Genomic DNA, 24476 nt, shown 5'->3' with positions numbered 1-24476 from the left:
AAGGAGTATCCTAAGAGCGAGCTCCCTAGCCTTAAGCTGTTTTGACCCATTTGACGTGAGTACTTCTTAGGAAGTCGACACGTGCTGACACCTTTAGGAAATGAGATGGGGGAAACAGCCGGAAACATCACCAATTAGAGAAGTGTAGGGAAAGGTAATTTATGCTTTCCTTCCTAATGAAAAAGGACTTGGATTCCGCCTCCATCTTGGGTTGTATACTAATGTGGAGTTTATTACTTTGTGCCTTCTATGCCGAATTCATTTTATGCATAGATTTGGCTCTGTATTGATTTTTCTGTACCTATATTCGCTGATTCTCCGATGCGTGTATATCCAATTATTTTTGGGTTTATAATAAATTCCATAAACTAGAATTCAGAGTCTGTGGTCTTTTAGACGTGACTTAATTGAAATTATAATTTTGAAGTGTTTACTCCCCTCAACCACTTTCAGCAGGCAAATAAAAGACCATCAGTGCTAAATTTGGAAGGTAAGGCAAGGACTAAATTCTGCGTAATCACTTCCTATAAGACAAGCCACAAAGCCACAAATTCAGACTTCATCAGATTGCACTGTGTTTAAATTATGACTTCCAAATGTGAGTTCTAAAACTGTTATGCTTTTTCCTTCACTGCTCTTCTGCATCCTTTTCGGTTGCTGCACCCATTTAGGAGTCTGATAAATCACGTTTCCATTCTGATTTCAGGATTAATGGTAATGTAAACGAGTAGAATTCCACCTCACCTAAATATTAACGCCGGTTTGTGTTTTTTGTGGCGATCAGACATTCCTTTTCCCTGTTTCATCTACCTAGAAACGGACAGGTATGGTTATTAAACAGATTGGCTTGACAGAGAGAAAGACCCATTTCTTGGTGTCACTGGTCAGAACATATTAAGGTTATTGCCATGTACTCCTGGTGTCTTGGGACCTGCAAAACTGTTGGACCCAAACTGGATGAACTTGTGCTCTGTTTAGCAGTTTACTCTCTCAGGATCGGGGGCGGGGTGTTCGAAATCAGTAAAACATATACTGATCGTGGGAAATAACTGACGGAAGCGTGGCAGTATGTACTTGCATGGAAACCATCGATATTGGATAATGAATTTCAGACAGGCCAACCCAGATGAGTTATGACAAGAATTGATATCAGTATACATTGGGCAAAGATGATATTGAATAACAAATAATAATGTATTTTGATCCAGGATGTTGCTTTAAATGACTGTAAGTGCAAAGTAGAATGCTAAGGAGCTTGTTGGTCATAAATAGAACATTTTATTTGGTTATTGTAAGGAAGGTATTGATCTGGGAGAGTGTAGAAAGTGCAGCCTGTTCCTGGATGTGAATTGCTCCTCTCTGGTATAAAGTTCTTTACCTGGAAACCTGTTTAATTTCGTGAATTCTACTTGTGGCTACCACAGTATGAATAAGCGCCCGTGCATATTCTGTTTTTTTTGGACTGTGAAGAGCAACGTGCAGGTGACTTTGTGTGATGGGATGATTTGGACTTTTCACTGGAGACCCTTTAATGATGAAGCTGTCAGATGCTTACAAAGCGACAGAGGCCATCTCCTACACCAGCCAAAATGAGTAGGATCCACCCCATGCAGACAATGTCTAGGCTTTTGTCTGTAGACTCTTGGAAGGCTAGCAAGCATGTTCTCTGCACACATCATGATTCGTAGATGTTGTAGCATTCTTAGAGGAGTTTCGAAGTGGTCAAAGAACACATACCTAGGAAAGCTTTACGCAGTTGCCACAGGATGCTCCAAATTACAAATTATGCCTGCCTTTCTTCAGAGAAAATTTCTTTGTGGACAAAATTGAGGAATTGACTAAACAATTCTACCAGTGCCGGTCCACTTCAAGGGTTTTAGATCTACATTCAATAACAATGTTTTTGCTTCAGTTGAAAGTCTAACCTTTCCTACAAACCGCTTTCCAACTTTCCCAGTCTTCTGCGTGACAGCAATACTTTTGCACCATTTGTGATGCAAGATACCAGCACTAGTACTGTATCACTTGGGCACTTGAGAACAAAGCTGAGCATTTAAAACGCGATTTCAACATAAAATAAATGAAGTTTAAAGATGGAAGCAGTGTCCGTCTTCCAAAGGCTGAAAAATTTACCTCCTCACTACTTTTGAGTTTTGGTTGGCAGTTGCCTCTTGAGCGGGCAGATCCATTTAAAAAATAATTACGAAGCCCAGGCAGGCCCACACAGGGATTTCTCTATGGCAGGTTCAGAAGATCGTACATCTAAACAAGCATTTACAATGCAATGGTTTCGCCTTTGGAAAAGTTAGAGTTATTGGCATTGCTCATGACATTTCTTCTTTTTTTTTACTTATAAATAAATGGCATTGTTATTTACATTGCCAACAGCTCTCACAGCCCACACAGCTCTCTCAGCCCACACAGCTCTCTCAGCCCACATAGCTCTCACAGCTCTCACAGCCCACACAGCCCACACAGCTCTCACAGCCCTCACAGCCCTCACAGCCCACACAGCTCACACAGTCCACACAGCCCACACAGCCCTCACAGCCCACACAGCTCTCACAGCTCTCACAGCCCACACAGCTCTCACAGCCCACTCAGCCCACACAGCTCTCACAGCCCAAACAGCTCTCACAGCCGACACAACTCTCACAGCCCACACAGCTCTCACAGCCCACACAGCTCTCACAGCCCACACAGCTCTCACAGCCCTCACAGCCCACACAGCTGTCACAGCCCTCACACTTAAGTTTTTAAGGCACTCCTGATGCAGCAATACTTTACCTGAAAATCCCGAAAGCATGGAGTGTGATAATTTCCGGTTATGGTGTTACCCTTCCATTAGGAGACTGCCCTGAGGGTTTTAGAGTTATTGCTGAAATTGTTATTTTTACATTTCTGCATTTGCCTTCAACACTCAGGGCTGTATTACATGGACACACTTTGCCAGGTCTTACCTAGTGAAAAGTGTCCTTGAATAAGAATCAATATTCAGGCAGAAATTCAATTTTCTATCCAAAACAGAATACAGATGGGGCTGATATTTCATCATTTTGCCCTGGCAGCTCATAGGAGACCACATAACCTGACACAGAATACAGTAGAGAGGCATTAGGTCAGTGATCCTAATGCAGGCGGCTTGTTTATAGGCATTGTCACAGTTGTCCACACAAGTCAAACCTTGTTTTGCCTGTTTTAAAAAGAGGTTAATAGAGGTCATAGGACGTTCTGAGAATGTGAGGTTTGCTGAAACCGAGGCCCGAGCTTCTTGTCTGTTCCACGTTCTCAACCTTATCTGGTTCGGCCGCCTCTGGCGCTTTGTGGTCACGCAGAATGCCAACAAACAAAGGCCTCTAACAGTGGCTGCTGAGTGGCGAGTATAGGGTGTCGGCGCTGCGAGGGCACAGGACACAGGCTGTTGAAGGAAAAGTGCGGGGCGGGGGGGGCATGAACGACTCGGACCCGGGTCAGGAGCGTGTTATTTCTGCAGACAGTCTCTGCATCCTGGCCGGTTGACATTGTAAACCTAGACACAAGGGTTGTTTGAGGGGAGCCTGCCAGATTGACAATGTGAATGTGTAACACGCACACAGCCTGAGAGAGCGGGCGGTCGGTGGGTGGGAGAGCGCTGGTGCGGGGTCGGTCGCACGGAGAGTGAGTTTCGTCTGAATTAGATCAGAGCTGTGGGAAATGGCACCTCCCAAACACACACTCGCGCACACACGCACACACGCGGGGCGGGCAGCTGTGCTCCACTATTAAGGGCATCTCGCAGGAGCTAACTGCGAACTTAATTACTGTCTAACTCACCACAAGATGCGTGCCAGCATCTACCGTCTCCAGCGCCTACGATTAAAAAGCTCCACCGGCCATAAACTATTCTAGGAGAGGGCGTCAGAGCAGAAGGATGGCAGCAAGTTCCCCTTCCTTTCCGTTTAAAATGAACCGAAGACTTTGAAGAGGTACAGAGAAGGGAGTTTGGTTTTTCGGAAGCACTTAAAGTGGCACTGCGGGGCTTGGTGGCGCTATGTAAACTAGCTAATGAAACCTCGCATTTGACTCTCTGCTGCGATCAGCTAAATAAAAAGTAGGACTGCGTGATAATGAGTAAGATCATTCTATCTCTTCCTGTCCTCTCACAAGAACCTGTTTCTAATGGTGAACAAGATTTCTGAACAGCAGTGCCTCCTCACGAGCAGTGTGAGAGGAGGGGGCGGGGGGTGGTGGGGTTGGGAGCAGACCTCTGCGTTCACTTCACGCACATCAGCCTCTGATAAATAGTGTAGGAGTTGCCTTTGAACATGAACTCACCCAGCTGGAGCAAGGAGGCCACTTCCAAGGAACAGCAGAAACACATCTGTTTCTGGCATGACTCTGCAACACGGGAGGGGTGGTTATACAATGTACTGCACAGAACCTCCACCATGAGGCAACAAGCACCTACGAGCACACGGAGAGCGGGAGGGGGGGGCGGGAAAGGAACGGACATCGGGAGGGGGGCGGGAAAGGAATGGACAGCGGGAGGGGGGGCGGGAAAGGAACGGACAGCGGGAGGGGGCAAGGAAGGCACTCACCTGGACTTCCTCGGGCGGCGATCGGCCGCGGAATGACGAACACAAACATGGACGCACACAAAAAAATAAACCCCGCCCACGGCAGCGATGACAACATTGCAGAGGCGGAGAGGGAAAAAATCTCGGGAACGCCCACGAATCTGGTCCGGCCATGACGGAGAGATCTCTGTTCCAATGGCTAGCCTCCATTTATGGAGCTAGCCAATGGAACAGAGGGCGTAATCCCAAGCCCACTCTGTTGTAACATAAGATTTCTCCTGGGCGGAGCTAGTGCTCCGGCCCAGGCGAAACCTAAAAAATGCATATATCATTGGTAATTAACAGAGTAAAAAATAATGTAGGTTGGAAAAGGTGTAGGAAAACATGGCACTGTAAATCCCCAGCTGAGCTCCTATTTTAATATCAACGGGATTTGTTTGTTAGGCCTCCAAATGAGAGACTTGATTAGCTATGTCTAATCTGATGACTCTTGCATACAGTACTTGGGATTCAGAGAACGAATATGTATACCAATGTGAGAGGAGCTTTGTTAGAGCTGCGATCTTGCATTGCTTGCCAACCTTCTTTCAAGCACACACGCGAGCAGTCACTGGATACTTGGTGCTGAAACCCAACTCTGCTTCCACAGTCTGGGTTTCTAGATGATAACCCTGCTCATGGCGCTGTTGTTCCCCTGCTTGAAATTCTCACAATCACTAATGCTGGAACACAAGTCTGATCTGTACTCCCCAACAGGCAAACACCATTGCAGCTCAGTGAAGGGTAGAATTTCCTGTTCTTTGTCCTGGGTGTAGAAATACACTTGAAATATGAATAGTGTGTTGATACTCTAGGACCATGATCGCTCATTCTGATGCCTATTTTTCTAATGTTACGCTGTATCTGCCTTTTTTTTAAATACACCTTCCATGTTTATATATCAACAGTGTTCATTCTACTGCTGACTGCATATTTCTGCTCTCTGACTTTCTTTCCTTTTAAATTTTGGTGACCAAACTTTCTGGTCACCACACACTCTAGAGTCTAGAGTGATGTTCTGCCATATAATCTTGTTTTCTACTGCCTAAGCATTTTATTTGAATAATTGATAAGCTTTATAAAAGTTGCTGTTGATAATTTGTTGCATTGCAGTTTTTTCAGCATCTCCTTTTTTAATTCCAATTTAGGAAAAGTTTAAAGCACACCATTCTGAAGACTACATACAGATCTCTGCACTAGCACATGATCTAGCACAAACAACCGCAGTTAAGGATCAGCTGCAGAAATATATCCGGGAACTGGAACAATCAAATGACGACTTGGAAAGAGCTAAAAGGTTTGTGAATAGCTTGAAGATCCATTGAACGAACAGGTGTAAAGTTCAACTGTCTGCGTGCAGTCCCACTTAGAAATATCAATGCCTAAGCCTATGAGGCCCCAAAACACATTTCCTTCTACAGTAGAGCGAAGCCTCAATCGCAGTTCATTTTAAATAATGTTGTATATGATGGAGGGAACGACTTTCCAAGCTGAGACCCCCAAAATCAGAGCTGGTATCTATTTAAGGTGTCCTTTGTGAAATGACATAGTTTATAATCCTAGCTCCCTCCTCCTTGTGTGTCCAGCTCAAATCACTTGATTTTCTGTTGTCTCCCATCCACTGGCTACCGAGGTTGAAATTGCTTGGAAATTAGCTAGCCAACAACCTACATGTTATCATATAATACATTTAACTGAAAAGTAATCTTGTAAAATATCAATTTCACTTAAAAACGAGCATTACAATCATTATTTTGTGTTAGCTAGCTAACAAGCACAATGTACTGTACCTTCGGATGGTCTCATTTGAAAATAGATGTACTGTGGTATTAACTTTAAGCTTTCACACGCTGGGCCTCGCTTACACTGTGTATACATGGAGATGTTTACCTCTCGTGTTCAGATAAAGTACATTGTCGGAGAAATATAATATAATGCCTGAAAAATCACACATGAAAATAAAACTGTATGTTAACCAGCCCGTCCCCCTAACATACACTCCACTATGAATGTGTGTAGACACAAACACATCACAATGGAAATATTTGAATATTGATATGCATACATTTTTTTCCACCACTGTATTAAGGAAGGAGCTTTCAAGTTGGCCATTGTTGAGCATGAATAGCTCATTCTTTGCTTGGTTTCACTTAGATTCTCATGATGATGGCTGTTGGACTTACATCTAACCGCCATCATATCAGAGACTGGACTGCCTGAATTGCTGTTGGCGGTCCCGCCAATGGCTATACAATGCAACCGCCTTCAAGGTGGTTGCAAAGTGTATCTTATGTATTGCGGCGTGTGCTGCTGGCTGCAGCACACGCCGCAATGCAAAAAATATACTTTAAGCATATCACTGCACTATGTGGCAGGCACCAGGCGCTGCCTGCAACATGGTGCAGGGATATTTAAACTGAGTGCAAGCGGGCATGCTACGGGCCCCCAATGTCCATTTCCGGCAGCCTTTTCATGGCGGGTAAACCACCATAAAACGCCCAGCAGAGAGGGCCATCATAATCCCTTCGGCGGTGCCTGGCAGGCACCTCCACCATTGTAGGGATTCAGGTTCCCTCCGAAAGGTTCCTTGAGCCCATTGGATCCGTGGCGGTCGGTCTCCCCAGCCGCCACCCATCTGCCCGCCATCCTAATGTGGCATGCGGAAAACAGGGCTACGATGGCGGTGGGACTGCCACCAACTGGCTGTCGGTTGCGGTCCCACCATCATTGTAATCAGGCCCTTAGTATTTAGAGGTTTTTAGTTCCACATGCACAATTAGAATAACCAACCTCAAGTATCTGAATACGGAGTTAAAAACCATGACTGAATAAGATAATCATCGTCTGTAGGCTGGGTCTTGAGCGCAGTGTAAATTCATTATTTTGCAGTGGCGTCTTCACATTGGTAGTACCTTAGGCCAGGTATTTTGCATGTTTAGATACTGAAATTCCTTTGTCATAAGAATCTATGATTGTAGCAGCATTAATTTATAATGCGTTTGTTAATGCAGAGCGGCAATAATGTCCTTGGATGATTATGAGCAGCGCTTAACCCAAGAAATGGAAAGGAATGCCTTCCTGGAGAGTGAGTTAGACGAGAAGGAAAACCTCCTCGAGTCTGTGCAACGCCTGAAAGACGAAGCCAGGGGTGAGGAAATACAACGCATAACCTAAATTGAGAAACAGTTTTTATATCAGTTAGAGCACGAAAATAGATGACAATTCGGATGCTTGTACGCGTTTCATTTAGCTCAAACCTACCCACAGAAAAACAGATATTAACGCAATGGCGGGTTTGTAGTGGGGATTGGAGAAGAATGGGAGAGAGTAGGTGAGAGCTTGGCACAGCATCAATGGTGGGGACATGTTGAATTCAGGCTTACTGCCTGATTCGGGGAGTGAGGTTACTGGCAGAGCTTCAGATGCGAGATTAGGTTGGTCGGAGTCGCTATACGTCAGAGGTGGTCTAGCATATGGGTGGCTACCCTGACATACTACATAGTTCTGTGTGGAAGCTGTGGATCAGTTGTTTCAGCCTTCCTATCTCAATACATTGTGTATGTTTTCGTTTTATAAGGGATGTGTTTTATTCCAGCATGTGGATAGTCTGATAGCTTAAGTTTTATATAAACCACGTTTTTAATTTATTTATTATTTTACTGTTACTTTGAATGTTTTTTTCAGAATTCAACTGAACAATAGCTTACTGACCCTTCTGTTTCTGTTTTAGACTTGAAACAAGAGCTTGCGGTGCAGCACAAACAAAAAAAACCAAAGACATGCGTCAGAGGCTCATCAGAGGTGGAAAAATTTGACATAGCAATTCAAGCAAGTGTGTCTGTGCCCTCAACACCTTTGATGCATAGGGGATATGGTGCTAATTTGGGCACCCCACTCTCATGTAGGAGAAGTAAGTAAAGCTGCGGCGTAGAAGGGTTTGCAAAGTGCTGTCGCCTCATATATCTAATCTTTAGGCTGACCCAAGTATTCCCTGTAAACATTTATGTGATTATTTGATACCCTTATAATCAGTGGAGGCGATTAATTACTTGAAAGGATAGATCGGAAAATTGTGGAGCCTAATGTCTTTGTGGCTTTTAATGTGCCCTTTTAATTTTTCCCATGTTTTGAAGACAGCTTTACGGTCACATCTCTCACACCAGCTGAACGAATATCTGCGCTGAAAATTATTGGAGAACGTCTTAGAAAAGTGGAGGTAAGTTGTGTACTGGAAATCATTAAAGCTGATAAGGGTTTGACTGTGCTTGCTGACCATGAGTACGGATAGTATGTCCTAGGTAATAACACATTCGTTTTAGAAGGGTAAGTTTCAAAGCAATATAATAATAATAGAAATACTTTATTGTGTGATTACTTAAAACCAATACAATTTTTCTGTTTGAAAGGAAAAAACTCATACAATTCTTATGTACAGGAAACAAACCATTAAAAAAGATATTCATCAATTTACTTTTGCTTCAACAGCACAGGTCTGAACAAAGTCCACTTGATGACAAAAAAAATAAAACCCCACCTGAAAACTACAAGTCAGGCGGCATCCATTTTTGTGTTAGCACATTAACAATTCTGCATGACACATTTTCTTAACCTCACCCAGGCTGACTGGTAAGAAGCTGGTACAATTGATTTTGAGGACACAAAGAACCCAACATTCTTCAACGGCCTTGGTGTCATCATCTTGCTGCTTTGTGAAAGGCTGTCGAGGCGTTCTGTTTAGTATTGAAATGGGATAACAACATATCTTCCTTTTTAGGTCTCGTCCTGCGTAGGCTGCGCTTGCGCAGTCTTGCTGGCGAGATTTTATGTTTTCCAGAGTGGGGCTTGAACCCGCCCCTCTTCACCATTGGCTGGCTTCCTAAACGGAGGCCAGCCATTGGAGAAGAGGGGCGTCTGTCCATTTAAGCCCCGTCTTTTTCGGATTCGGGGGTGTGTTTTTTAAGTTCTTTCTCTCCTCTTCCCATCGGCTGGAATTTTACATAAGGCTCTGAAGGCCATGTCTGATGCTCTCAAAGAAACTTATCGAACAGTCTTCATTTGGATTCTGCTCCATTATCTTGACGCTGCTGCCATAATATTGTATGTTTGAAAGCTGAAGCTATTTTGGTAGCATTTTCAACACATGCTCTGTTTTCTTTTTGCATTTAAATTTCTTCGGCAGGCTGCTGGCATTTCAAATACCAGAATTAAGCAGAAGGCTTACATCAGTTCACCACTGAAAGACAATCTGTGTTCTCTATTAAAAGATAAATCTAGTTAAAAAGTGCTTGGGGAAACTCCCAGCTTGGGTGCAAAGCCAGAGTCTGCTCGGTTAACTACTTCTTTCGAAAGAATGCCAGAAAATGGTGTATGATCTTGGATCAGCAGAAAATGTCAAGGTGGTCACTGTGCAAATTAAAGGTCTTTTTGCTGTTAGGAGATTCTCTTGTGCACAAAAGCCTTTCTCAAAAGTACAAGTACTTTACATTTCTTCTGGAGGTCAAATCCCCAAATTTTTTATACTTCACTCTTCAGCCCCGTTTCTGACACTAGAGCATTCCTCTAGTTCTTGACTCTAGCAGAAGCATACCTGTTAAATTAATTTATGTCTTACTGGCTGCTTTGCCAACTGCTCAAACTGGATGCAGACTACCTAGAAGATTTTTATTACAAATGATAAGATGTTGCACAGGATAAGCATGGACTTTCCAGGAACGTACCCCGCCAGTTTGAACTTTCAGCAACAATTCATTTTTAACAATAGAGGCATGGATCTGGAGTGAAGATAATTTGTATTGCAGAAGGCAGGCTCTGTTTTGGACAGATGTTTCAAATCGCTCAACCAGTCCGAAGGATTGACTGCGAGCCCCAACACTTTGTTTTTTGTGAGAAGAAGCACTTGATACATGAAGAAGTACACTTTACTATACTGAACCAAATTCATTTGGTCTTGCCTTCTAGTGAATCAGAAAATGGCAGTACTGGGCTTTTTGACAACACAACCAGGGTGTAATGCATAAGTAGTACAAGCAAGCTAGCACTAGAACTACAGAATTTAGATTGCATCCAAGTAAGTGCCAGGTCAGAAAGAAAGTTTGTGGATAGAAACTACGGACCTGTCACAAGTGGCAAAGGCCATCTGAAGGAAATTCTGAGGGACACAGGAAATATACACTTTCCCTGCCTTTCGCTTTCTGTCTCTTAATCTAACTTTTAATCTCTCACCCTCCCTCTATCTCCTTGTAGGTCTTAGAACTGTCATATTTGATGTTCCCTCTCTACCACACCCTTTCCCTGCTGATTTATTTCTCAGACCTGCACTTTCCCAGAACAAGGGCTAGAGGTAAACACCTGTGCATTCTTGGCCTTCTGAGCTAGCCTCAGCTTTGTATCTTGCGGGATCACCAGTGTTGGTGCATCATCTGGATCCATGCCACATTTTATATCAGGACTTGGACTCCTTACTTCAATAATTAGACAGACCTATTATAGAGCAAGCTAGTGAAAGGTTTGTCCTACTATCCCATTCTTTAACAGTTCTGCCTAGGTGGATCCCTACAGTGTCTGTTTGAAATAGATCTGTATAGATTAGGCATCCAGGATGTTCTGAATACTTGCAAGTTGGATATTTGAAAACATGACAACCAAGTCTGGCTTTATTCACTGAGACTATTGCTTTATAGGCACTGGAGTCCAAGCTTGCATCCTGTCGAAACTTTGTGTACGACCAGTCGCCGAGCAGAGCAAGCCTTTCCATGTCGAATCGAGTAAAGCACTCCAGAGACAGCAATGAGAAAAGACTGAATGCCAACGTGCCTTTATGTGATAGCGGGTTAGTGCTTGCTCCTGCTACAGTCCTTGGAGGGTGATTGTTGTGTAATGCTGTCTCCAAGAGAGCACTTTTATTTTGCATAATAAATTAGCACTAGACGACCATTAAATCAAATCGTAGTTGTAGATGTTAATAGTGTGTGTATTACAAATACAAGTTTTGTGTTTATGACATATATGTAGATCCTAGAAAAACCAAAGGGGGTGATGGACGGAACGTTGACAATACAAACACTCACCCCCAGTCTACTGATCTGGGTTTAATCCATCACCGTTCTTTAGCTCACTCCGCCACCCCAGTTCAGACATGGCCATATGCAAATCAGTCTGACCCTGTGCCTCATGGGAACAGTCCAGCCCGAACTGCCAAGCCATGTCTTCCCTGGACCGGAATCCAGCTTCCCAGGACTGGTTTCTGGCATTCCAGCCGTCTTCAGCCGGGCTTGTTTGAATCCAGTGGCAAAGTGAGCAAGAGACTCACGCCTGAGCATACCCTGCCAACTTAGGGCGAACAAAGAAAAACCAAAGGGGGTGATGGACGGAGCGTTGACAATACAAACACTCACCCCCAGACCACTGATCTGGGTTTAATCCATCACCGTTCTTTAGCTCACTCCGCCACCCAAGTTCAGACATGGCCATATGCAAATCAGTCTGACCCTGTGCCTCATGGTAACAGTCCAGCCCGAACTGCCAAGCCATGTCTTTCCTGGACCGGAATCAAGCTTCCCAGGACCGGTTTATGGCATTCCAGCCGTCTTCAGCCGGGCTTGCTTGAATCCAGTGGCAAAGTGAGCAAGAGACTCATGTCTGAGCATACCCTGCCAACTTAGGGCGAACAAAGAAAAACCAAAGGGGGTGATGGACGGAGCGTTGACAATACAAACACTCACGCCCAGTCCTCTGATCTGGGTTTAATCCATAACCGTTCTTTAGCTCACTCCGCCACCCCAGTTCAGACATGGCCATATACAAATCAGTCTGACCCTGTGCCTCATGGGAACAGTCCAGCCCGAACTGCCAAGCCATGTCTTCCCTGGACCGGAATCAAGCTACCCAGGACCGGTTTCTGGCATTCTAGACATCTTCAGCCGGGCTTGCTTGAATCCATTGGTAAAGTGAGCAAGGGACTCACGTCTGAGCATACCCTGCCAACTTAGGGCGAACAAAGAAAAACTAAAGGGGGTGATGGATGGAGGGTTGACAATACAAACACTCACCCCCAGTCCACTGATCTGGGTTTAATCCATCACCGTTCTTTAGCTCACTCTGCCACCCCAGTTCAGACATGGCCATATGCAAATCAGTCTGACCCTGTGCCTCATGGGAACAGTCCAGCCCGAACTGCCAAGCCATATCTTCCCTGGACCAGAATCAAGCTTCCCAGGACCGGTTTCTAGCATTCCAGCCGTCTTCAGCCGGGCTTGCTTGAATCAAATATATATGTAGATCCTGGCATCAATATAATCATACCAGCATATTTATCAAAACGTGAAGTCCATTCACTAGTAACATAGCTGTGATTGTGAATTCATGTTTATAAGGCTCAGTTAGAATACAAGGCTGGTTGGAATATCAGAATGCTGCAAAGATCATGCTTCCCTTCCTCACTGATTCCGTGCATTTTACATGTGCTGATGTGCAAGACATTGTGACATCTAACTAGAAGCCCAGATTCTTATGCAGGAAGTGGATCAGACGTTTTATGAGGACTTAAAAATAAATTAATAAACAGCCATTGAGTAGACTTCCACTTGAATATAGATAATTCCCCAGTTAGATCAAGATCACCGTTATTGGTGTTTCAGAATTTGTTTATTCATAGAGGTAACTAGAGCCAAAAGAATTTGCTTTAGATAGTTGTGATATCAGCTTTACTCTCTGAATCTTATTTTTTATGTATTAGATGCACTACTTAATTGAAACGCCCTTCTTTGTTATCAATGTAAAATGTGTAATTATAATTTTGCAGTGTGCTCCTTTGATTCTTAGTACTGCGTTCACAGTATTTTTGCTTTGTATTTTCTATTATTTGGAGTTTCACCTTATTTTCTTTTAAATTAGATTGTGTAAGTGATGGCATTTTGATAAGCAGCGTTACTTATAGTACTGTAAACCGAGACCACGTTACATTGCACATAGATGCATAAAAAAATCATCAACAGTCTGGTGTGTTTTTGTACACTTTTGCAGTACTTCAGCAAAACATATTTTTGGATTTATACAAGGTATAATTTTGTGTTCTTCAAAAACTGTTGCTTTTGTTACATAGCACTTTGCTTCTAAGATATCTGTCAATTATATATTTAAAAGACAATGCAATGATTTACCCTTTACTGCATCACATTATCTGGTTGGGAGTTACATTTATTCTAATCTGCAGTTTACCTCAATTTGTTCTGTAAATATGTTGCTGTTGGAAAGTGCCCTTCCTGCATGGTTGCCCTCTAACTTTTTGCCAGATACCTGATGGAATTTGACTGAGTATGCCGTGGGTCTTAGTTTGGTATAGTATATTTAGAGCCAGCTTCCTACAATTGCCATTCGTCTTTTTCCATCCAGCTTAAAAACATACAAATAAAAGCTATATGATTTTATACATTCCCACAGAAACCACGATGACGGTTATGTTATGAATATATCAAGCATGTTTGCCTTGAATCTCTAGCCAGAATTTAAAGTCGCTTTGTGAAATTAATCCCTCCTAAAAGATGCTGCTACCTTTAAATCTTCACTGTTTATTACATTATCCCAAAATGACTAAACAAGAATTGGCAAAGCAAATAGTTCTCACATTTGGGACCTAATTGCCTTTCCAATTGTTTTTAATGATGCTCTTCAGCATCCCTGATGCAGTGCAGCATGGGTAAAGAAGGAAGAAAAAAAGGTGCTATTATGCAGCTGCATCAATAGCACCTACAAAATGATGTAGTACTTTAAAAAAAAATCCTTTTTATTTAGTAATCCAAGTTGGATCAATAAGGAGAAGGAAGCAGCATAGGGGAAGGGTCAAAGCAACACACAGGAGTAGAAGCAACACACATGGCAGGGTAAGCAACATTGAAGGCGGGATAGAAACATCACAGGCGCAACAATGGCAAGGAAGGAATGTTGAACACGGAGGAGAGAAGCAAACGGGCTAGAGAGGAACGTGGAACAGGTGAGAGAAGCACACAATCAAGAAAACACAGGTTTGTAAGGTGCCTTCTGTGTGCATGTATTAATAAATCCCAAACTGGCATCAGTGTAAGTTCAAAAATACGAGACCTTTGATATCAAGCATCCTATTTTCTGTGAAGCCATCATGTAGCTGGGGTACTCGTTTTAACCATTGTCCAGCACATGTACTCAAAATGGCTTCCCGGTTTACTTGTACTGGCAGCAAGGGGCTGACCAGCACTGGGGCATATCTGCTCATGCAGATGTGCCCTCATATGTAATATAGCACATCCTGCCTTAGGGCTGTAAGACCTGCAGTAGGGGTGATTTACCTGTACTCCATGCAGTGTCTGTGAGCATAGCACACAGAGCAGTGTGCCATGTAGCATTTTCACTTTTGTCTTTATCAAGACACGCAGCCTGCAGTGGCAGTCTGTAGGTGTTTGATGAGGGGTCCTTTAGGGTTACACGGTTTGTGCTGCAGCCCTTAAGGACCCTTTTTGGCCTCCTTGTCCTATGTACAAGAGGTACTGTTGGACTTGGCCCTTTTTGCAGGGTCATCCCTGAACTTTTTGCCTTTCTCCTAGCCTTTTTTTCTGACATGGTGTTGGTGGTTCTAGGACTCTGAACACTTTACCACTGCTGTTCAGTGTAAAGTGTGTGTGCTCTATGTGGTAAAATATGGTAAAGATTAGTCTACACCTGTTTGGCATATTTAATTTAGCTGTCAGTCCCTTGTAAAAAGGTATCTCATAGTGAAGTAGTGTGGCTCACTGGTTGGAGGCGGCAGACCCGAGAGCAGAGGACGGCCCGGGACCAGGGTTCGATTCCCGGTGCGGCAGGTTTCTGGACCAGGGTCAGCGGACTCGATAATTCTCTCGCCTCGGTGCCCACTCTGATCAGCGATCACACTCGGCAACTCTGGGCATTAGCTTGCCTCATCTTCACTAACGGCCCCACCAGACCGCCGGGGATGCCTGGTCTCACCCTGGAGATACCCATTAAGGGACCATCTCTCAGGGAAGCCAGGAAGGGTTTCGCAGCGGTCGAAGCGCCTTGGGACCCTCCGGGTAAGTAGTGCGCTATATAAATGCCTATACATACATACATATACCCGGGGCTGGTAAATTAAATGCTACAGGTGGGCTTGCAGCGCTGATTGCACCAGCCACCAAAGTAGCCTTTCAAACCTAAGGCCTCTGCCATTGACTGTGCGCACAGTGTTACTGCCACTGTGACGTGGCACCTAAAGTGTGTGCCATGTCTGTGACCCCCTTTTACTGCATGTCAGTCACCCCTAACATAGGCACTAGCTAGCCCTATAGGCAGGGTGCATTGTAGGTAAAAGGTAGGAAATGTACTTTAAGTGTGTGACATGTCCTGGTAGTGACAAACAGCCATTTTTGGTTTCTCCCCTCTGTGAGGCTGCCCTCCCATAGGAATGCATTGGGAATTCCCTGATAAGTGTTTCAGTGGTAATTCCTGATATGAGAAGAGCAGCGTGGTCAAGATTGGTATATTTGGAATGGTAATAATAAATGCAGAGCAATAGTGTGCGCAGAATTATTATAACTATTTTAGAAATGACACTTTTAGAAGTTGGCATTTCTGTGTGCTATATGTCTGCCTGCCTGATGTGGATTGCATGTCTGGTTTTGTAGTGACAGAGGCTGGTGAGGTGTGTGTGTTGTTGTAGTAGTGGGTGAAGTAGTGCCCTGACACTGAATAGGTCTGTGCCTGTTTTTGTGAATGCTGGCTCCGCCCCCCTGTGGTGTGTCTGATGACGAGCTCCCACCTGACAAAGGGGAAGAGGAGCCTTGCCAACAAAGTGCACCAAAACCCCCCACAACCAGTTTAGGCTGGTTCCCCCAAGCCCTGTGCCAGGGCAGACAAAGAGAATATTGGTATAAATATTGGGGCTGTGACCCCATGAAAAACTGGTGCTTTTGTGCTGTTCCTGTGCCGAGGGGACCTGCTGCTGCTGGGCTCCAGGAGGAACTGCCACAAGGGACTGCTTCCCTGCTGGAGGGTCCTGTGAGCTGGCCTACCTGGGCCCAGCCTTGTGTCCCTAAACCTTTGGTGTTTTGGAGCTGTGGCCCCTAGCGCCTTGGGAAGAGTTGTATTCTGATCTCAGGAAAGGAGAAACGTGGGGTCGTGCAGCCCTGTGCTGCGAAGTGCCTGCCTAGGGAATCCCTAGCGTAGGGATTTCCCCGCAATGTTGGCTTTTAGTGGGAGTCCAACCTGCGTTTTGCTGACCTGAGAGGGAGCCCACCCCGCGTTTGTACTGCGGATCGGTGGGAGACCACCCTGCGTTTTTTCTGCAAATCGGCAGGAGCCCACTCCAAACTGTGGTACCTTTCAAACGGGAGCCCACCCTTCATTTTTTCAAGAATCACTGCCGTGGCCCGACCCGACACGAAGAGCAGCTGCAACGCGACCAGGTAGTCAGGCAAATGCTGCCTGACTGTAGGCGGGGCCTGCCACGGAGTCCGGAGCCTCGCGGGCTCCACAGAGAAGTCCTGTGTCCCGAATTGGCCCTGTCAGGTGTATATAATCCCCTGTAAATATTACCTAGTGCCAGTTGGCACAGTGTACATTATGTGATTATGATTCTCATGTGTTTTGGATAATACAAAGGCTATTTTTACATAACCTTGTAAGGAGTTAATTTTGTGGTGTGCCTAGTGTGTTGCTGCTGTGTGTGTTGCGCAAACGCTTTACACATTGCCTCTGGGATAAGCCTGACTGCTCATGTCATGCTACCAAGGGGGTGAGCAGGTGTTATCTTCAGCGTGTAACTCCCTTGCCCTGAGTAGAGTGGTGGTTTCTGCCTGGCCTAGGCGCATGCCCTAGCCAACCAGAAATCCCATTTCTAACAGGTACCATTTACAAGGCACTTACAGGGAGTGTAAAAGGTTTTGGCAATTGTGGTACAATGGTACAGTTTTTGGGGAAAGAGATCGGTCCCTGCAGACCTGGTTCAGCGGGGACTTGGAACACTTCCAGTCGAAATCCCATCAAATACTACGCAAAAAGTGGGGGTGACCATATCAAAATGGAGCACTTTCCTACAGTCCCTGGGCCGAATGAAGCAAAGAGCCTGGGCCTATGCAACAGGTATTGACTTTCCCAATGGGGTTTACCCATGTTGTACACCAGCGTGGCTGCAGTTCAGCATTGCTAAAAGGTAGTGGCATAAAAGAGAGTAGTGTGGAGCAAACTGGTTTTGAGGGAGGAGACTGGGGTAGAGAGGAAGAGCGTAAAGTGGAGTGAAGTGGGTAAAGTAGAATAAAGAAGCATGTAGTGGCAGAGAGAGAGACAAGTAGAGTGGCGTAGATTGTGGCAGAGTGTCGTTTAGTAGTGTAGTAGAGTTGAGCGGCATGTAGACTACTGTGTCATAGAGTGGCATTGAGGTCTGTAGAGCATCGTGGAGTTGAGTGTCCTGAGTGGCACAGAGCTGAGTGTTGTAGAGTGTAATAGAGCAGAGTTACGGAGTAGAGTATCATTAATTAGATAGAGTGAAGTGGTGCAGAGTCTGCATTGGCATAGAGTACATTGGTGTTGAGTTACAACGCAAGTCATCACAACGCGTGCCATAACAACGCAGTCATTACAACGACCGCATTGTTACAATGCAAAGCCATTATTACGCAAGTCACTACATCAACTTGCAGTAGATGGCGTGCTGACATTAGATAATTTACTATTCCAACTCCGGCCTACGTAACAGTAGGGAAGGTGTTGGAATAGTAAACTATACTATTTCTAATGTTAGCCCGCCATCTACTGCAAGTCGATGTAATGACTAGCGTAGTAATGGCAGTGCATGGTAACAACACGGTAGTTGTAATAACTTCGTTGTAAGGGCATTGCGATGTGATGCCCACGTTGTAGTGGCTGTTTTCCTCTGATACCTGATATCCTCGGGTGTAGTTTGTGCTGATGACAAAATAAAAGTGGTTTGGAGTAGAATGGTGCAGCATGGATTACAGTGTTACCGTGGCGCAGAATGGAGTGCAGTGGCATAGAGTAGGTTGTTTCAGAGTAGAGTGGTGTGGAGTGGTGCAGCGTAGATAGGTAGTGTAGTGGTGTAGAGTGGAGTGGTGCAGAATAGAGTTCATGAAGAAAGTGCATTGACATAGAGTGATGCAGAGTAGTGTGGCGTACAGAACCTTAGAGTGGAATGGAGTGGCATGCAGTACAGTGGTGCAGAGAGTTGCAGAGTATAGTGGCATAGAGTGTAGCTGTGCTGTGTAGATTGGCAAAGAGTGCATTGGTTTTCAGTAAAGTAGTGTAGAGTGCAGTAATGTAGAGAGGTGCAGAGCGACTTTGAATGGAGTGGTGTACAGTAGACTGTTTCAAAGTGGAGTGGTGTAGAGTGACATTGAGTGCATTAGTGTAGAGTTCAGTAGAGTGGTGCAGAGTAGAGTCGGTGACAGAGTGCAGAAGTCCAGATCTGTGTGAGGAAAACAGAGAACGCTCTACCCCCTTTGGATTTAGGGATGTACCTGGGGGGGCTAACCTACAGGCCTCAGATGATCGCAGAGTCCAGTCAGGAACATATTTCACTAAGCGTTCTTTTATATACTTGGGTGCCTGACCGTAGATTGCCTTATGGGCAATACATAGAACCTTGAACTGTGCTCTCTGTTTGATGGGGAGCCAATGTAGTTTAGGTAACAGAGGAGTAGTGTGGGTCTTTGTAGGAAGTCTAAAAATAAGCCTAACAGCATCGTACTGCACCACCTGCAATCTCCTTATAAGCTTCTGAGGGAGGCCAATGTAAAGGGCATTCCCGTAATCCAGCCTGGAGATGACAGTGGCGGAAACAATTGACTGTAGTGAAAATGTTGACAAGAGAGGAGCGAGTTTCCGTAGCTGCCTAAGTAAGCCAATACAGGTTCCCACTACCATGGTAACAGGGGCGGCTCTAGACTCATGGTGGCCCTGAGCAGGGAGCGTAGGTAGGGGCCCCGGAAGAGGGGGTCCGGGCGGGGCGGAATCCGGAGGCCAGTGAAGAGGGGGGGGGGGGGGGGGTTGAGGGTGTTTGGAAGTGGAACAGAGCCGGAGGCTGCCAAATCCCTGCCAGGGGCCGCCACGCAAATATGTATCCATCCTCAGAGGATTATTATATTAAGGATATATATTGGTGTGGTGGCCCCTGGGGTTTGGTGGCCCTGTGCAGGTGCACAGCTTGCACATGCCTAAGGCCGCCCCTGATGGTAACCTGGTAAGACATAGATAGTTAAGAGTCAATTTTCAGCCCCAGGCTTTTTACAACTGGGACTGGTACCGGAACTACACCTAGTTCCAGAGGCCAGAAGAGATCACACCATGGACTATTACTTGTTGGAATGACAAGCAATTCGGTCTTATCTGGATTTATTTTCAATGAATTGTCTGTCATCCAGTTCACAGGGAACCTGAGCAGCTTTTTGGCCAACTCCTGGGCCTGGCGGGAGTTGTTTAGCCGGATAAGAAGTTGAGTATCATCGGCATAATTAAAGACCTGACAGTCCATGTGAGTCAGGGTCTCCACAAGGGGTTGCAGATAGATATTAAAAAGGAGTGGAGATAATGCAGAGCCCTGGGGTACCCCACAAGCCAGGGAGCCCAGGTCCGATATCTGCTCACCCAGCTGAGCTCTCTGAGTACGGTCAGACAGAAATTACTTTAGCCATTGATATGCTTGGCCGCTAATACCCAGATTTGTGAGATGGTTCAACAATATATTCTGGCTGACCGTATCGAATGCCGCTGACAGATCTAATAAAATCAGGGCACTTGGCTGTTTATTGTCAGCCATAACTCTGAGGTCGTCCAGAACGGACACCATCACTAGCTCTGTGCTATGATGAGCTCTAAAGCCCGTCTGTCTAGCTTGGAGCTGGTGGTCCTCCAGATACTTCAAAAGTAGCTTTAAAACGTGCTGTTCCAATACCTTAGCTAGAAAGGGGAGCTGAGAGATGGGTCTATAGTTCTTGAAAGTCAGAGTATCCGTACCAGATTTTTTCAACAGGGGGATGACCCTGGCTTCTTTGAAATTTATCGGCAGATAACCCAAATCCAGAGAATTATTTAGTAATTCCAGGACCTGCTTCTCCAGCCCTGGCATGGCCATTTGAAAGATCCTCGGAGGGCAGGGGTCTACTCGAGATCCTGATTTGATGTGGTTTTCTAATGATACCAAGGTGACTGAGTCAATTTTAGGGAAATTAGAAAGCTGACTGCTGAGGCAGGGAAGGGGGTTGAACTGATGGAGGGAGCTGGGGTCAGTGGGGGTTCTAGCAATTTCCGAGGTGATGTCCTTAACTTTCTGAAGGAAGAACTCCTGGAAGGCATCACAGTCTAAAGATGCGACTGTGGATTTCTTCTCAGCTTTTTGACTCAATTCCTTTAGAATAGTGAAGGTCTCTTTTTGTTTGTTCTCTGCCAGAATAATCCTTCCCTCATAATACCCTTCTTTCCTAGCTAAGATGGCTGCTTTGTAAGCAGAAAGAAGGGATTTGTAAGCATTTAGCTCTGCTGGCTCATAGCTTTGTCGCCACCGCCTCTCAGCTTGGCTAATGTTTTTTTCCCCCTCAAGTTTATTGAACTATGGGGCCCCCTTTCCTTTATCTCTCACTTTTTTTTCCGCTCTGGTGCCACTATATCTATAGCCTGCTGGAAATGGGTCAGTAAGGCTTCGCTTTCTTGGTCCAGGTTGACTATTTCCGTTCCGTTCTAGTGGGCGGAATTGAGTGCAGGGTAGCAGGGGCGGCTGGTGACATTTGAAAGTGGTGGGCGTAAACTAAGTAGCATATTGCACTGCAGCGAGCGTGCCAGAATCACCTTAAGGGGGGTTCGGGGGGGTTTCCCCCCGAGAAAACTTTGAAAAAAGAGAATAAAAATCGTGCATTTCCAATCAAATTTGAGAAAGCAGGAAGGTTAATAAAGCAATTGTGAAAGTGCAGTTATTACATTAATAGTTGTCCTAACATAGGTACCTGCTTATTCAGTATAATCACAGAGGGTATATGGAACCAAGTCAGAAAATCATCCACAAGGTGTCTGTGGGCCTCTGCTTTTTGTTTATGACTAGACAGAGCTGGGACTTTGCATGGAGAGGAGAGAAAAAAACATCTGATAAAGAAAAGTGTATAGGTAAAGTGGAGACAGAGCTGATAAGGGCTGAAGAATAGCAAGACAAGAGCTATGGTGGAGGGGAGAGGGAAAAGGGGAGGGTTAGAAGGGGCCAGGAACGGACAGAATGCTGAATAGGGACAAAGCAAATTAGAAATAGTGGGAGGGAGGTGACAGACCTGGGAGCACAAAGGAAAGAGACCTGTCACAGAGGAGTGAGGATATAGACAGTAGATAAATGATAAAGTAGAGCTACATTGGTGGTAGCTGTGGCCACTAGGTCCCTACCTGTCGGTGAATTAATGATGAATGGTCACATCAGCAGACAATGCCCACGTGTCATCTGCAGACACTGAGACGCATGGCACTTGTATCGCCAAACATGGCATGCATTGAAGTTATCAGTGGAAAATAGTTAGGATGAATAGCACAGTACAACAAGACAGAGTACAACTCATGGGTATTGTCAGCAGCAGTAAGTCACCTCTATCGCTAGATGTTTGCTTAGTATAAGGGAAACTCGTATGTTTGCTTTCGGCCTAGTTCTCTTTTGAGCAAAGAAAGGGCTGAAACTGGCAACAGTACTGTAAAGAGCAACTGCTGGCAGAAGGTATTGTTCAATCGTCCTGCACAACATCGGGTATGCAGGATTTGTTCTTTCTAGTCCCAATTAAAAAACCCTCATGCACGTGTTAGTGGATGATAACGTAAAGCGGTATATTTTGATTCTCCGTTAGCCCTCACACGTGTCTACATAATCATTGGGTTTTGTTGTTATGCAGCCTCCACCAGGAGGTAATACCCTTTGTTAAAAACAGTAGTGATCAGTGATAGTGACAGTGATAGGGTATAGTGAAGGTTGTTAAAAGTCTCTCAAAGCCAGAGAAGTATTTTAATAGTTCTGGTTTCTGGAGGCAGTAAAAACAATATAGGTGTCTGAGAGTGATAATGACTCTCTCACACTAAAGGTGTGCTCTAGGTCGACATGTTTCAGCCCTTAATCGCCAGTCGGTCAGGTGGGCTTTCTTCAGGACCAGGGTGTGAAGTGTATAGAGACCTCTAATGTCGCTATATGTGAATAGTACATCTAGGTATTTCCTAATGTATCTGTGTTGAAGGGGACATCACACTGTGGTGTTCTCATGAGGTCACTTGGTACCTATGAAAAGAAAAGACAAACTAGACAAAGGGACTGGGGTTTTGGGTTAACACAAGACTAGTCAACTGTTTTCCAAATACCAGGAACATATAAAACGCACAATGGCGTAGCAACTAGAAAATAGCAATACTTCTAAACTGACCTCCTAAACTCATGGTCAGGGTCGACTTCCTCATTAATGGCAAATTCCAGGTTCAATACCTTGTTGTTATCAGGAATGGCAAGTTTTCTCTCTTCCTTATCAGATTCTAATCATCTATTCTAGCGTGACTCTCACATAATGTTTCGTAAAAATCATTCGCTTTCCTTCTTAGTTGAATTGCATATCACTGGCTCATTTTTAGGTCTCGCCTGTCGATGCGCATGCGCATCGAGCTTGCAAGACTATGGGGGCTTATCCACTCTTTACCCAACTTGCAAGGAATCGTGGCGATTCCTTGCAGTGCACAAGAAATTTAAGCTCAATGCGCATGCGCATTGAGCTTAAGGCGCGTGCACATCAGTTCCCTCAGCCACACTCCAGGCCCCCGCTCCGCCCCCTCCCCTGCCCGCCGTGTCGCATTTCTCCTCCCCCTCCCCTTATCTGCCTTCCCTCCGTCTGTTCCCTCTCCCCGCTCCGCCCCCTCCCCTGCCCGCCGTGTCGCATTTCTCCTCCCCCCTCCCCTTCGCTCTCTTCCCTCCGTCTTGTTCCGTCTGTTCCCTCTCCCCGCTCCGCCCCCTCCCCTGCCCGCCGTGTCGCATTTCTCCTCCCCCCTCCCCTTCTCTCTCTTCCCTCCGTCTTGTTTGCTTTGCGTCCGAGTCGGCGTGCGCAGGGGCTATCCGTGTAATGCTTGCTCTTTCTGTTGCCGGCTTCGTCCCATGATGTAATTTCACATATCGATAAGACGTCTTCGCTCATTCCTCCACCCACCTCGTGCTGTTTGAGTGATGAAGAATATTCCAGTCACTGGCTGTTTTACTGGTTTTTTTTCCCCCGTCTTGTTTGTTTCCTTTCCCACCCCCACCTCCTACTCTTACCTCCCAAACCTTTACGGTGGAAATAAAGTGGGCTTGTTTATCAGCGTATTTTTCATGTTTTATGTTTCGTTTCAGGAGCCCTGTCCTTCTGCCACTTTGAAAATGTAAACATCCTTAGTGATACGTTTTCTGGAAACGGTTGTTGATCATGCCCCAGCGAACGGTAACTTGCGCTACTCGCCTTTCAGTTCCCCCAGCAGCATTTGTGACTAGTAATAGCGGAAGAAAGCGACCGTGTTTTATCCAAGGAATGTTGAGTATTCCTGCCACACACTTGTGCTGTTTTAGAACTGTATTTTTTCCCCCGTCTTGTTTGTTTCCTTTCCCACCCCCACCTCCTACTCTTACCTCCCAAACCTTTACGGTGGAAATAAAGTGGGCTTGTTTATCAGCGTATTTTTCATGTTTTATGTTTCGTTTCAGGAGCCCTGTCCTTCTGCCACTTTGCAAATGTAAACATCCTTAGTGATACGTTTTCTGGAAACGGTTGTTGATCATGCCCCAGCGAACGGTAACTTGCGCTACTCGCCTTTCAGTTCCCCCAGCAGCATTTGTGACTAGTAATAGCGGAAGAAAGCGACCGTGTTTTATCCAAG

At 45.2% G+C, this 24476-nt stretch overlaps 1 protein-coding gene across 2 annotated transcripts in view; it reads left to right on the top strand.

Moving 5' to 3' along the window:
* Positions 1 to 24476, top strand: part of LOC147688575 (nuclear distribution protein nudE homolog 1-like) — an 87197-nt gene that overhangs the window by 40443 nt on the left and 22278 nt on the right. Inside the window, exons 3-7 of one of the 2 annotated variants that reach the window (XM_086939939.1) lie at positions 5744 to 5892; positions 7607 to 7743; positions 8326 to 8505; positions 8729 to 8811; positions 11276 to 11424. In XM_086939939.1, the coding sequence (XP_086796065.1) occupies positions 5744 to 5892; positions 7607 to 7743; positions 8326 to 8505; positions 8729 to 8811; positions 11276 to 11424 (698 nt within the window). Of the gene's footprint in view, positions 1 to 5743; positions 5893 to 7606; positions 7744 to 8325; positions 8506 to 8719; positions 8812 to 11275; positions 11425 to 24476 lie in introns of both variants that reach the window. The other variant, XM_086939940.1, reaches the window with a different exon arrangement.

This window comes from Lissotriton vulgaris, chromosome 10 (assembly GCF_964263255.1).
Source record: "Lissotriton vulgaris chromosome 10, aLisVul1.2, whole genome shotgun sequence".
Taxonomy (NCBI): domain Eukaryota; kingdom Metazoa; phylum Chordata; class Amphibia; order Caudata; family Salamandridae; genus Lissotriton; species Lissotriton vulgaris.
This window is presented reverse-complemented; position numbering and strand designations above follow the sequence as displayed.